The 11534-nt window shown below is 40.3% G+C and overlaps 1 protein-coding gene across 2 annotated transcripts; it reads right to left on the reverse strand.

The window, feature by feature from the left end:
* Positions 1-1606: 1606 nt before the first annotated feature.
* Positions 1607-11257, reverse strand: LOC102400830 (myosin regulatory light polypeptide 9). 2 transcript variants are annotated; one of them, XM_006071852.3, is made up of 4 exons: positions 11100-11257; positions 5498-5696; positions 4857-5018; positions 1607-2116 (listed from the first exon to the last, which is right to left on the reverse strand). In XM_006071852.3, the coding sequence occupies exons 2-4, from the start codon at positions 5679-5681 to the stop codon at positions 1944-1946; spliced, it is 519 nt and encodes a 172-aa protein (XP_006071914.1). In that variant the 5' UTR covers positions 5682-5696; positions 11100-11257; the 3' UTR covers positions 1607-1943. The 2 variants fall into 2 exon arrangements, with proteins under 2 accessions (XP_006071914.1, XP_006071913.1); XM_006071851.3 differs by lacking the exon at positions 11100-11257 and adding an exon at positions 6432-6577.
* Positions 11258-11534: the final 277 nt, after the last annotated feature.

Here is an 11534-nt window from a genome sequence, read left to right on the forward strand (position 1 = left end):
CTTCAAGTATGGCTTTTCATCATGGAGGCTGGTTTTTCTATCAAACGCACTCACTGTTGCAGTACACGCTTTAGCGTTTTACTGGTAATCATCTTAATTATGCAAAGCCTACTTTCCACGTAGAGAATGCTGTTACTAAATGAGGAGACATTTCATTCAGGGGAGACCATCCACTGTTTCTAACGGTGGCTGGTTCTTTGAGCAGTTATCCGAAATGGAAATGGAGACACTGCAAGAGATCATTTCAGTAGATGAGGCTACTTCCGCCCCCCCCCCCCCCCCCCCCCCCCCAGTATGGGAACAATGTTATTTGTTCTTCACTGGAAACTTGTTAATAAAGTAGAAGCGATTTTTTTTTTTCAGTTGAAATGTAAATTTAGTTCAACAAACAAAATTTCAGTATCATAGCTACAGCCTGATAAAAGTACTTTGCTTATTTAATCCACTGAATGAAATTCAGGAACACACTAAAGGCAAGAGTTAAGGCAGGTGCTAAGAGCCTAATCTTAAAAGGCATGAGAGCAGTCTCATCACTGGTTCTTCCACTCCTGTTCTATAAAGCTGGCCTCATGAGGTTAAAGAACCCAGCTCACCTATTCTGTTAGGTGTGAAGGTCTAACGCCCTGAAGGCATTCAGTAATTGCATGTTCCCTGAGATAACAGTTTTGTCCAAGGATAGTCTTGTTATTAGTAGTATAAAATGTAAAATTATGAGTTAACAGTCCAATATTCATCTTCATAGGCTAATTGTCCATCCACTCTTCCCACCTAACTTTCCCCCAGTCTTTCAAGATCTTTCTTAAACTCACGAATCCTCAAGAGTCAGATTTTTGAAGCCCAAAGTAAATGAAACTGTCTACCATTTCCTGATTAACTCTGAAAACAGTCCTGCATTCCTGCAAACAGCAGAAGTTATTTTTAGGATTGAAATAATGATCTCACTTTCCCAGGCATGTAGCTTCAGCTGTTCTGACTGTGGGCAGGTCAGGAATGTCAAAGATTTGTCCGTGAACTCATGTGAATCTCTGCATAAATAAACACCGTGTTTCAATAGGGACCGTGTGTTAAAAAGAAACTACATACAGGAAAAAAAAAAATACTCTATTTCCAACACTTTGAAATATAATACAGAAAAATCAGCCTTTTGGATAAAAGCATTCCATAGAACCTTTGGGGGCTAAAACAGTTTTAAAAATTAGGACAAATTAAAATTGCACTCAGTGGCCTGGTCTAGTTTTAAATGACATGAAGGAATGTACAAAAAGCTTAGAACGGATTTGGAGGGATGCTGGCAGGTCCAATATTGAACTTTAGGATTTAAAGCTACCAAAGCTATCATATATAATATATATATGCAAATTCTATAGGAAGTTTTTTAAAATGCAAAGTGCAGAAAATTCCATAAAGGCAGTTAAAAATTGGCTTTTTTTTTTGAAAAGGGGGGAAGACTGAATAGAGGAAATAGAACTGTTAGGAGACCTGGAAGGAATAAGCGGGAAGTATAGCAACCATATCATTTTCTAGGATTTGCCTTACTACTCTTCTTTAGATGATGCACCAAGACCAATAAAAGTCAATTTTGGTAAATAAAAAAGTTTTAAACAAGTAAGTTTTTATCATAAAGTTTAATTATGGTTCAGAAAAAATTGAGTGAATAACCTTCTCTGAAAAAATATATTGACTCTGTAGACTGCAGTTACTGGGGGCGGGGAGGGTAGACGGCAGCTGGTAAGTTAAATTACCCTATTTTCTACTCTTAAAATGACAAGAAGTCCCACATCCAGTCTGATTATAGAGATGCATGTGCCCCAAATGGCTGAGAATAAATACAACAAGAAAGGCAGAAGCTGTAAAGCTAAGGGCATGCAACAGGCTCTAAGAGAAAGTCTCAGAAATACCCAGAGTGGCAACAAGGAACGTTTGGCTGGAGTTTGAAGTTCTTTTTAGTCGTCTTTATCTTTCGCGCCATGCTTAAGGATGCGTGTGAACTCGATGTAATTGAAATTCCCCTTTTTGTCAATAGGTGCTTCTCTGTACAGCTCGTCCACTTCCTCATCTGTAAACCGGTCTCCCATTGTGGTCAGCAGTTCTCTCAGGTAATCCTCCTGAATGGTGCCTGAAGAATCAAGAAATGGAGATCAGAAGAGACACTCCTCTGAGGAATAATTACAAGGAGCATCTACACTTGACCAAGCACAGGGTTTACGTTAAGGACTATAAGCATGCAAATGTATGAAATATAGTCTTGACATGACTAAGCCAGCCTCAGCACAGCTGCCTAGAAAATGCTCTGTTGCTTAGTGACATTAACCTTCTCTGCTCTACTGACCTCACCCAATGACAACCTCCCGATCTCCTGGTAACAACAACTAATCCTATGCGTAACCAGAAAGCATGAAGTATGATGCTTCCTCAACATACCATCTATGATCACACTTCTTCTACAAGCAAATACACTAAAATCATCTTGTTCTTATTTAGGCACTAAGTCATGTCCAACCCTTTGTGACCCCATGGACTGTAGCCCTCCCTCTGTCCATGGGATTTCCCAGGCAGGAATACTGGAGTGGATTGCCATTTCCTTCTCCAGGGAATCTTCCAGACTGAGAGATCAAACCCACGACTCCTGCTTGGCAGGTGCATTCTTTACCATTCAACCACCTGGGAAGCCCTAAAATCATCATAAATATCGGTAAAATGCTTCAGTGGAAAGAATACTGAAGTTGTGAGGTCCAGTTTTAACAAGGTATGTTATACTTCAGGCACTTCACTTTACCTTTTTAAAATACACAAAATGAGATTAAACAAATTTTTAAAAACAAGTCTAATTTTAGATTCAGTAACAAATATGGTTAGGCTCAGTGCAAAACCACTGAGTAGATAGTTGAGGATTAACTATGTCACAGACACTGGGATAGGCAATGGAGCGTTAACAGTGAGCAGAGAGAAACATTCCTACTTTGGACCTGTGCAAGTAGGGGTCTCATGAAACCTGACTGCACATCAGAATCACCCAGGGAGCTCAAAACAACCCCAGAGGCCAGCCCTGACACTGATATTTAAAATAGCTCCCTAAGTAATTTCCATTGGACTAGTTTAAACAGTAATTTCCATGAGCAATCATGATCGAGACCCACTCCTGCAGTAACCCAAAGGTATTAAATGACAATTCAAGCACAGAGATTTTTGAAATTCATAAAGTTTCTATTTTACAACAACTTCTTTGTGTGTGTGAAATTAAGCTAAAGCATTGATATATTTCCTATAAAATAAGTTTAAAGTGTAAGCTCAGTTCACAAAAGAAACTCTAAATTTATGGGTTTTTTGACTAACTCAGCCCTAGATTAAAAAAAAAAAAAAATGTTCTCCCAATCTTAGACTTTTAGATTGTAGAAATAAATCCTCCTCTTTAGGCAAGTCATTCAACCATCATGTAAGCTAATCAACTATGTGCAGGGACTGTGATAGGAGCTGGGAGGGTTACAAAGAGGGGAGCATGATGCTGTTGTAGATGCACAGCCCTTATCCAGAGAGCCGGGAGAGACTGATGACTGGAAACAAGCACACAGCTAAAGCATAAGCTCAGGCAGGGTATGTGCCAGCAGAGAAATACATAAACTACGGTGGAAAGAAGTGAGAGCTTCTCAAGTTTTCCCAGAGGCCAGGAGAAAACTATAAAAACGCAGCTAAGGCTCTATTAAGAATGTGACCACTGAAATGACTCTGAAGAACAGATAAGACACTTTAATGGTTTTATTCCCTTCCACTAAAAAAATAACACATGTTCACTGTTTTAAAAAAAAAATTAATACACAAAAGTTTTTGGCAAGAAAAAAAGTCTCTTCTGCCTGCCCTTCCTCTAACGGTTCCAGAAATAACTGTTCAGAGTTTTTGATTTCAAGGGGAAGGAGGTGATCTGAGGAGGAAGGCAGAGGCAGAAATGGCGGAGGTAAGTCCAGGCAACAATGCACGGAGACTGGAACAAGGTTGTGAAGATGATGCAAGAGTCAAGAGGGTGGTCTACTTGAATAGGCCAGATGAGGCCCTATCGTGGGACGCCTTCAAAGTCAGAGTGGAGAGACTGTGCTTCCATCCCCACACACTACAAGTAGGCTGTTTAAACCAGTCCAAATACTGTGTAACCAAAGGGTGTGCCTTCCTTCTTAAAAATCTTGCCATGTGAATTACCCCCTTATTTTTTTTCTCTTATATACATTTCTGCCAAAAAAGCAGGCATTCATGTAGCTAGCCTTTCAGGTTTCTTTGAGAGTCCACTCTATGCAGGCAGTAAGCTACTATCTCATTCCCTCATTTAATCTTCACAACAACCACATGAGGCAGGAAATATTATGGTCCATCTTACTAATAAGAGCCTTAGAGAAGTTGCCTGAAATCAGACAGCTGATTTCAGAAGAGGATTATGAAACCAGAGCACCTGATTCCAGATACCAGATCTAAACAATCTCAGAGCAGAGAGGTACCTGATAAACCAACAAAGGACCATACTAACACCACCACCTACAGTAATCTACACTTTTTTCCAAAATTGCTCCTATAAAAGATATTCATTTGACACACTTAATGAGTGCCTAAACCCTGTGGAATTATTCTAGTAAAGGAGTAACAGAAGTTTCCTAAAGAAGTTCCAAATTCACCTATTAAATTGTAAATTAAATATTTAAGGGCAGAGGCAGTGAAGTGAGTGCCTAACATGCCACAGGTGAAACCTGTCCCCCAAAACAGGTCTGGTATAAACCTGAGGGTGTTACATGTCGTCATGTTTCAAGTTATTATATATTTTAGCTGCTATAACCAAACAATAATCAGTTGGTAATTAAAGGTTACCTCAGACTTACCAGTTGCTTCTTCATCAAAGCAAGCAAAAGCATTTCTGATGACATCTTCTGGATCTGTGCCATTTAACTTTTCACCAAACATTGTGAGAAACATGGTAAAATTTATGGGACCTGGAGCCTCGTTCATCATGGCATCCAGATACTCATCAGTTGGATTTTTTCCTAAATAAAAACAGAGGGTCATAATTTTAATCACATCACAAAATGCATCATGGTAAACATTTTGACATGACAGACAATCATTTATACAGTTTTGCTATTTGTGTTCAAGACAGTAAAACTATTTGGAAAAAAGTCTTCTCAATGAAAAGGATCTATATTAAGAGTCTGAAGACTATGTGCTATTCCACTGGGAAGTCAGAAGGAATAACTCTGCTTTCATAATCATGATCAGAGTGCAGCACACGCATTCATGCACAAACACACAAACGCAGCTGGTCTCCAGCCGGATTCTGAGACTTGGCCAGAAATCTGCAGGTGGTCCAAGGACCTTACTTTGGGAAACAATGCTCCAGATTTTGAATCTTAGTGAACTGTAACATCATTAGATTGGCTTCACAAAACTTTTACGACTTCAGAAATAAATAGAAAAGGTTGTTCTAGAAATTGTCTGATTTATTAATATTAAAACTGATAATTACCCAGGGAAGCAAGCATGTCATGCAAGTCTTCCTTGTCGATGAACCCATCCCTGTTCTGGTCGATCATGTTAAAGGCCTCCTTGAACTCCTGAATCTGGGACTGGTCAAACATGGCGAACACATTGGAGGTCGCGCGCTGGGGGCGCTTCTTGGTGGTCTTGGTCTTTGCTCTTTTGCTCGACATGGTGGCAGTTGAATCCTAACAAAGAGGAGAAATACAAGAAATAGCAAAAACTGAATTGAACCAACCTTCCAGAGATATTTGAGCCGCTGAGAGATGGGTTTAAAAACTATTTCACAGGACAGTATCACTTGGCAAAAATCTGTCAACTAATTGATACCATTACTCAGAGATCAATCTAAAAAGAGAAAAACCAGACTCGTCTTTTGAATTCACTCACCCTTAGTAGTAAACAGTCTGTCACTAATTTCAAGTTCCAACTTACCACCAACATTAATTCAAAGCTCAGAGCATTATCAACAAGATTTCCTGTCCGCAGTACTACTGGAAAGCTGATTAAGGACTGATAACAACTCAATCACTTAGCTTAATAACAATATAGAAAACAAGAAACAAAAGACGTCAGGACGCTGGAGAAAAACTGCCAGTTCTATACCTAAGTGTTATTCAGTACTGACGAACATTAACTCATCTTCTAAGCCAAATCAACTGAAGTGATTAAGTCCTCTAAACAAAAATCAGAGCACAAAATTTTTAAAGCAATTTAGTTTTTAAGAAGTTTTGGAAAGCATTTTAAGAAATATGGAAACTACCTTTGCTCTCTAATAATCTAAATTTCTCCCCTTAAAACTTAAGTTGAAAATAAAAATAACGTCTAATAATTCCCTTTCAACACTAAATCTTTTAAGACTATAAGCAATTTGCTTGAAGTTAAAAATCCCACAGTCATCAGACAATAAAATTTTACCATACCATCCTTCAGAGCTGAGGTAGCGAGGGCAGTCAGCAAAACCTCTAACCCGTAAGACTAAGACACTGTAATCAGTTATATTCTCTCAAGCAGGTCTAAAATAGGCACTACTGATTTCACACTCTGACCAGGACAACAGTTTTAAAGCTTACGTTCTGAAAACAACATTTAGAGCTATGATGTAGCAAAACACTATGCCCTTGCTCTAAAAATAAGCCTGTGGATCGCAAAGAATGAACTACCTAGATGTCAGTACTGCAAAGTGAACTTAGGACACAATGCTTCATATGAGTTTTAAAACTTATTTCTTACATTCTTTCCTTGATTACACCACACCAGCCAGACTACATTCAATTACGGAAATAATTAGAAAAGCTCTGACTGTGCCTGATTTTTTTTTTTTAAAGCTTAACTCTATTCTCAGATTTTTAGAAGGAAATTCCACAAAGGAGAGTCACAAATTCCAATTCATCAAATATAGCACTCCTGCCATGCACTGGAATGTGCTGCTGGTAAGCTATACCCTACTTGACATAGAAGTTAGGATATATGCTCCTCCCTGGTTTCCAAATTTCCTTTAATTACTCTTTCATGATATTTTCGTTTTATAACACCTCTAGATGCAGTAAATCCCTTTATTATCTAAACTACAGAGAGCTGTAATTCCCCCCTCTAATCTAAGTAGTAGTTTAAAAACAAGTAGTTATAGCATATATTATTTCTTCCTCTCCTAAATGGACTCCAGGATTTGGGTTAGTGGTTGAGTGGCACATATTTACCAGTCCACATCTCTTTAGTATTTTAGGTATGCCCCTGTCTTTGCAAAACAAAGCATGTGTTTAAAAATAGTCTGTTTTGTTTAACAACATTGTATTACCCTAACTATGCACAAATATCAGTTGTTTTAAGAACAAAGAAACAGATGAAAAAGACAGGTCAAATGGTTGATAACAACTGATTTTTTAAACCTACAAGACCTCATAATACTCAATTTAGTATCGTTTCTCTAGGTATCTTTTAAAAATACTTAGGTTAGATTATAAAGTAACACACACACTCTCATTCTAGAATTTTGATACATTTCCTAGTCTTTCTTTTAATCATGCATTTAATTAAAATCAGTCATTTTAATCATGTATTCATGTATTGTAAGATACATTGTAAGATTTTTTAAAGTTATAAAGGTATTTTTGGGGTCAGCACTGACAATGCCCTCAGAGTTTTTCTTTAGCTCATTTGATCCTTAATCATCAACCATTAATATGATCAGCAGAATTACGTTCATGTGCATCAAACATCACAAATGCCGATTATTATTTAAGAATTAAGAAATGTTAAGGTACGTGTGCTCTCTTTGAAGAACTTAAAATATAGTTGGGGAGGCAACTGTGAAGAAATAAGATGATTGGTTCAACTTATAAAATGAGTTACAGAGTTTTCATTCCAAAAGTATGACTCTCAAGTTAAAACAATGTGTAACAAAAATGAAAAATAACTCAAAGGTGGTACATGATTATCAAATACTATGACTTCAGAAAAGTTCTTTGTTTCTGAAAGCTTTTTGTGGGTAGGTGGGTAGGGGAAAGAACTTGAAAAACCCTAAAAGCTACAAGACATCCTTAGAATTAATAAATTTAAATGTCAGTCTTAATTCTGACAAATTAGGGTAGTTAATGCTATCAAAATTTGGTAGTATAACACTGGGCAAGTTACTACATGGACCTTTACTTTTTCAAGGAGTTGGATTCTGATCTGTGTTATTCTCCCACCAGAAATCTGCATCCTTTCAGAGACAGGGAATTCAGCTTTGCTGTCAAGTTATTTCAAAATAAGGAAAGGCTATTTTTTTTTTCCCCTTACCAAACTGAAAGTATGGGTACTTCAGTCACTAGCATCAACTCTGGTAGTAGTGTGTGTGAATCGCTCAGTTGTGTCCCACTCTTTGAGACCCCATGGACTGTAGCCCTCAAGGCTCCTCTGTCCATGGAATTCTCCAGGCAAGCACATTGGAGTGGGTAGCCTTTCCCTTCTCCAGGGTAGTTTCCCAACCCAGGGATGAAATCTGGATCTCTGGTATTGCTGGCAGATTATCACCTGAGCCACTTAACTGGAGTGGAGAGGGAGCCAAATGAGAAACAGCACTATGATCCCAAGGAGCCCATCACTTTAGATACTGTCACTGTCCTCCTTGCTATGATTCAGGTATGCTGTCCACTTTTATTTTCCCCAAACAAGTCAGCCTGTAACTCTCTTCATATAACAAGCCTTCAGCAAATGCACAACTCTTGTAGGCTAGGGAAAAAGAAAACTGAAAATATTTTATACATCAATGTAAGTATTATTTATGTACAAGGGGGAAGATTGCTATGCAGGCACCCACGGTTTCCAAGCTATGTCTTCACTCATCATAAGCTCAGTCTAGAATTTACTTTTGAAGCATTTAATGAAAGATCTTTGGTGTGAAGGGCTCTGTGTTGTATGGAACTTGAAAACCCTGGGACTTACGGAGTCAACGTCTATGAAATTCACAAGGATTTCAGATGCATGAGAAAAAGTGAATGAAAACAGTTCAAGGGTTGTTAAGGAGAATCAGTTTACAGACTCGAAGGAACATAACCTTGTCTTCATCAGGGAAGGGGAGTGCTGGTGGTAATGAATTTCTGGATTTATCATTCTAGCTGGATCAAACAGGAAGAGAATCATTCAGGGTTATGACAAAAGGATGGATACAAACCATGTCAGGAAGAAAGACTGGATTAAGTGATGGGCGAAATGAAAAATAAAGATCCACAAAGAGGCTTTCCCCACACACCAAGGGCAACAAGAAGATTTTTCACAATTTCTAAATACTCTGGTTTCATTTATAAAATGGGATTAACCCATATCAATAATGGCTTCCCCAGTGGTTCAGCACTAAAAAATTTGCCTGCAATGCAGTAGACAGAGAAGATGCGGGATCAGTCCCTGGGTCGGGAAGATCCCCTGGAGGAGGAAATGGCAAATCACTGCAGTATTCTTGCCTCGAGAATTCCATTCTGAGGCGCCTGGAGAGTACGCACGCATGCGTGCGCACACGCACACGGAAATGGCAAAACACTTCAGTATTCTTGCCTCTAGATTTCCATTCTGAAGAGCCTGGAGAGTGCGCGCGCGCGCGCGCGCACACACACACACGGAAATGGCATATCACTTCAGTATTCTTGCCCTCGAGAATTCCATTCACTGGAATGGGCTGCCCCGCCCTCCTCCAGGGGATCTTCCCGACCCAGGGATCGAACCCGCGTCTATTACGTCTTCTGCATTGGCGGGCGGGTTCTTTACCACTAGAGCCACCTGGGAAGCCCAGAATACTCTAGTTAGAATTCTAGAGTCCAGCATTTATAGTGGCAATAAATGTAAACTAATATGAAGACTTTATACAGAACACTACAATTGATAGTATTCTGGAAATATATGTTCTTTTTTTTTTTTTTTTTTTTTGGAAATATATGTTCTTTAATGAAAAACTCCCATTTTAGGAAACACTTCCTAATGAGATGGTACATAACATCTACTTTGCAAATCCAGACCAAATCTACTGTCTCATTTAATCAATGTACTTTTTTTTTTTTTTTACAAGCTAAGTTTATGTACTTTTTTGGCGCTAACCACAGTTTTTGAAAAGTACATTTTCAGGGGTGTTTCCGTTCCAACTTAACCAAGTTTTCAATTCCTAAGCAAACTTCCGGTTGAAGGTAGGATTAGTCCTCTAAGACTGCCACACCCAAAATGTCCTCAGCACTTGACAAAGGCAATTCGTTGTCCAGGTTCACTAGCCAGTAAAGCCTCACTTTTTAAAGTTTTTCTGGCTAGGTTTTCATCAAAAGCCTTCCAGAACAATGAAACAAATAGTAGTAATTTTAAGAATCACTCCTTTTCTCCACCTTTAGACATACAACTTTCTGCACTTAAGTTAAAATCTCAACTGAACGCTTATTTCTGTTTCAAAGTTCTGTAAAGAAATCATACACTCTTTGATAAATCAATTCAGCTACTTTGAAAGTAAACACTTTGAGAAACGGACTTAACTCGGAGGCTCCGCCCCAGAGTAACAGTTTTTTGGGAGTTTTCCTGAAGCCTCAAACTAAACCCCAAACTCCTGTTTGTCCAACTATCACTTAAAAATCAAAACACTCCAATTACAAAAGTGGATACTAAGCTGAAGTTGCTAATCTGAGGTGGTTATTCCCACTAAACTGTAAAGCTGTAGCCACACAGCTGCAATAACAGCCGCAGCGGGCGGGCGTCCGGGGACCGCACCAAGCTAGAATTTTTGCGCAAAGTCCCTGGAATCGGGCAAGTTTACGTTAGAAATTAAACTTAGTCCCAGCGTCAGCTCCGCGGGGCTCGGGTTTCGCAGGCCGGCTGCCGCCCAAGCTCGCGGCGCCAGCAGGCAAAACCACACTTCCCGAGCTCCAAGTTTGGGCAAAGGAGTGAAGCTGGCGTCCGGGCCGCTTCCGGCCGCGGCCTTCGGCGCCGGAGCGGTCCGTGGGCTCGAAACCCAGGAACTCGCACGCACACCTGCCCAGGTGCGCCCCCGGCAGCGCTGCTGACCACCCCGCCAACCCCAGCCGCCCCGTGGAGATGCACCTCGGACGGGCCTCCCGCGGCCGATCGCGAGCGTTACTCACCCTAACTCAGCCGCGAGAATCCGAGAGTTTCAGGAACCTCCTCGCTGCCTCAGCTCCCCCTACCAACTCCCTTCCACTCCCAGAGACGCTACAAACCGACACTTCCGGCCTTCGCTTAGCGGACCGGAAGGAAGGGAGTCACCATTCTCGGCTAACAGAGTGAGCCTGGCAGGGCGACGGGGCGGGGGGGTTGCTGGTGTGCTCAGAGGGCGCAATTTTGACCGAGTGCACGGGAAGGACGTGTCGAGAGGGCAGCTTAGAACATAGTAGAAAGGTAATGATTCTCCAGGTCTGATGACTGAGTTTCCGTCTTTTTCACACCTCTTCTTACAGTGTAAACTGTTCCATCCCCCCCTTCCTATTTGCAAATGGTTGAGTCTATCTTGTGAGTTTGCCCCTCCTCACATTCCAGGGCCCGGCCGGGGGCGGGGCTCG

Source organism: Bubalus bubalis, chromosome 22 (assembly GCF_019923935.1).
Source record: "Bubalus bubalis isolate 160015118507 breed Murrah chromosome 22, NDDB_SH_1, whole genome shotgun sequence".
NCBI lineage: Eukaryota > Metazoa > Chordata > Mammalia > Artiodactyla > Bovidae > Bubalus > Bubalus bubalis.

What these genes read in the sequence shown, in the direction of transcription:
- LOC102400830 (XM_006071851.3), bottom strand. An exon ending in TGACATGCTTGCTTCCCTGG is followed by an intron (nt 5,019 to 5,497) that starts GTAATTATCAGT and finishes GTTTTTATTTAG; the next exon opens with GAAAAAATCCAACTGATGAG. An exon ending in CTTTGATGAAGAAGCAACTG is followed by an intron (nt 2,117 to 4,856) that starts GTAAGTCTGAGG and finishes TTGATTCTTCAG; the next exon opens with GCACCATTCAGGAGGATTAC.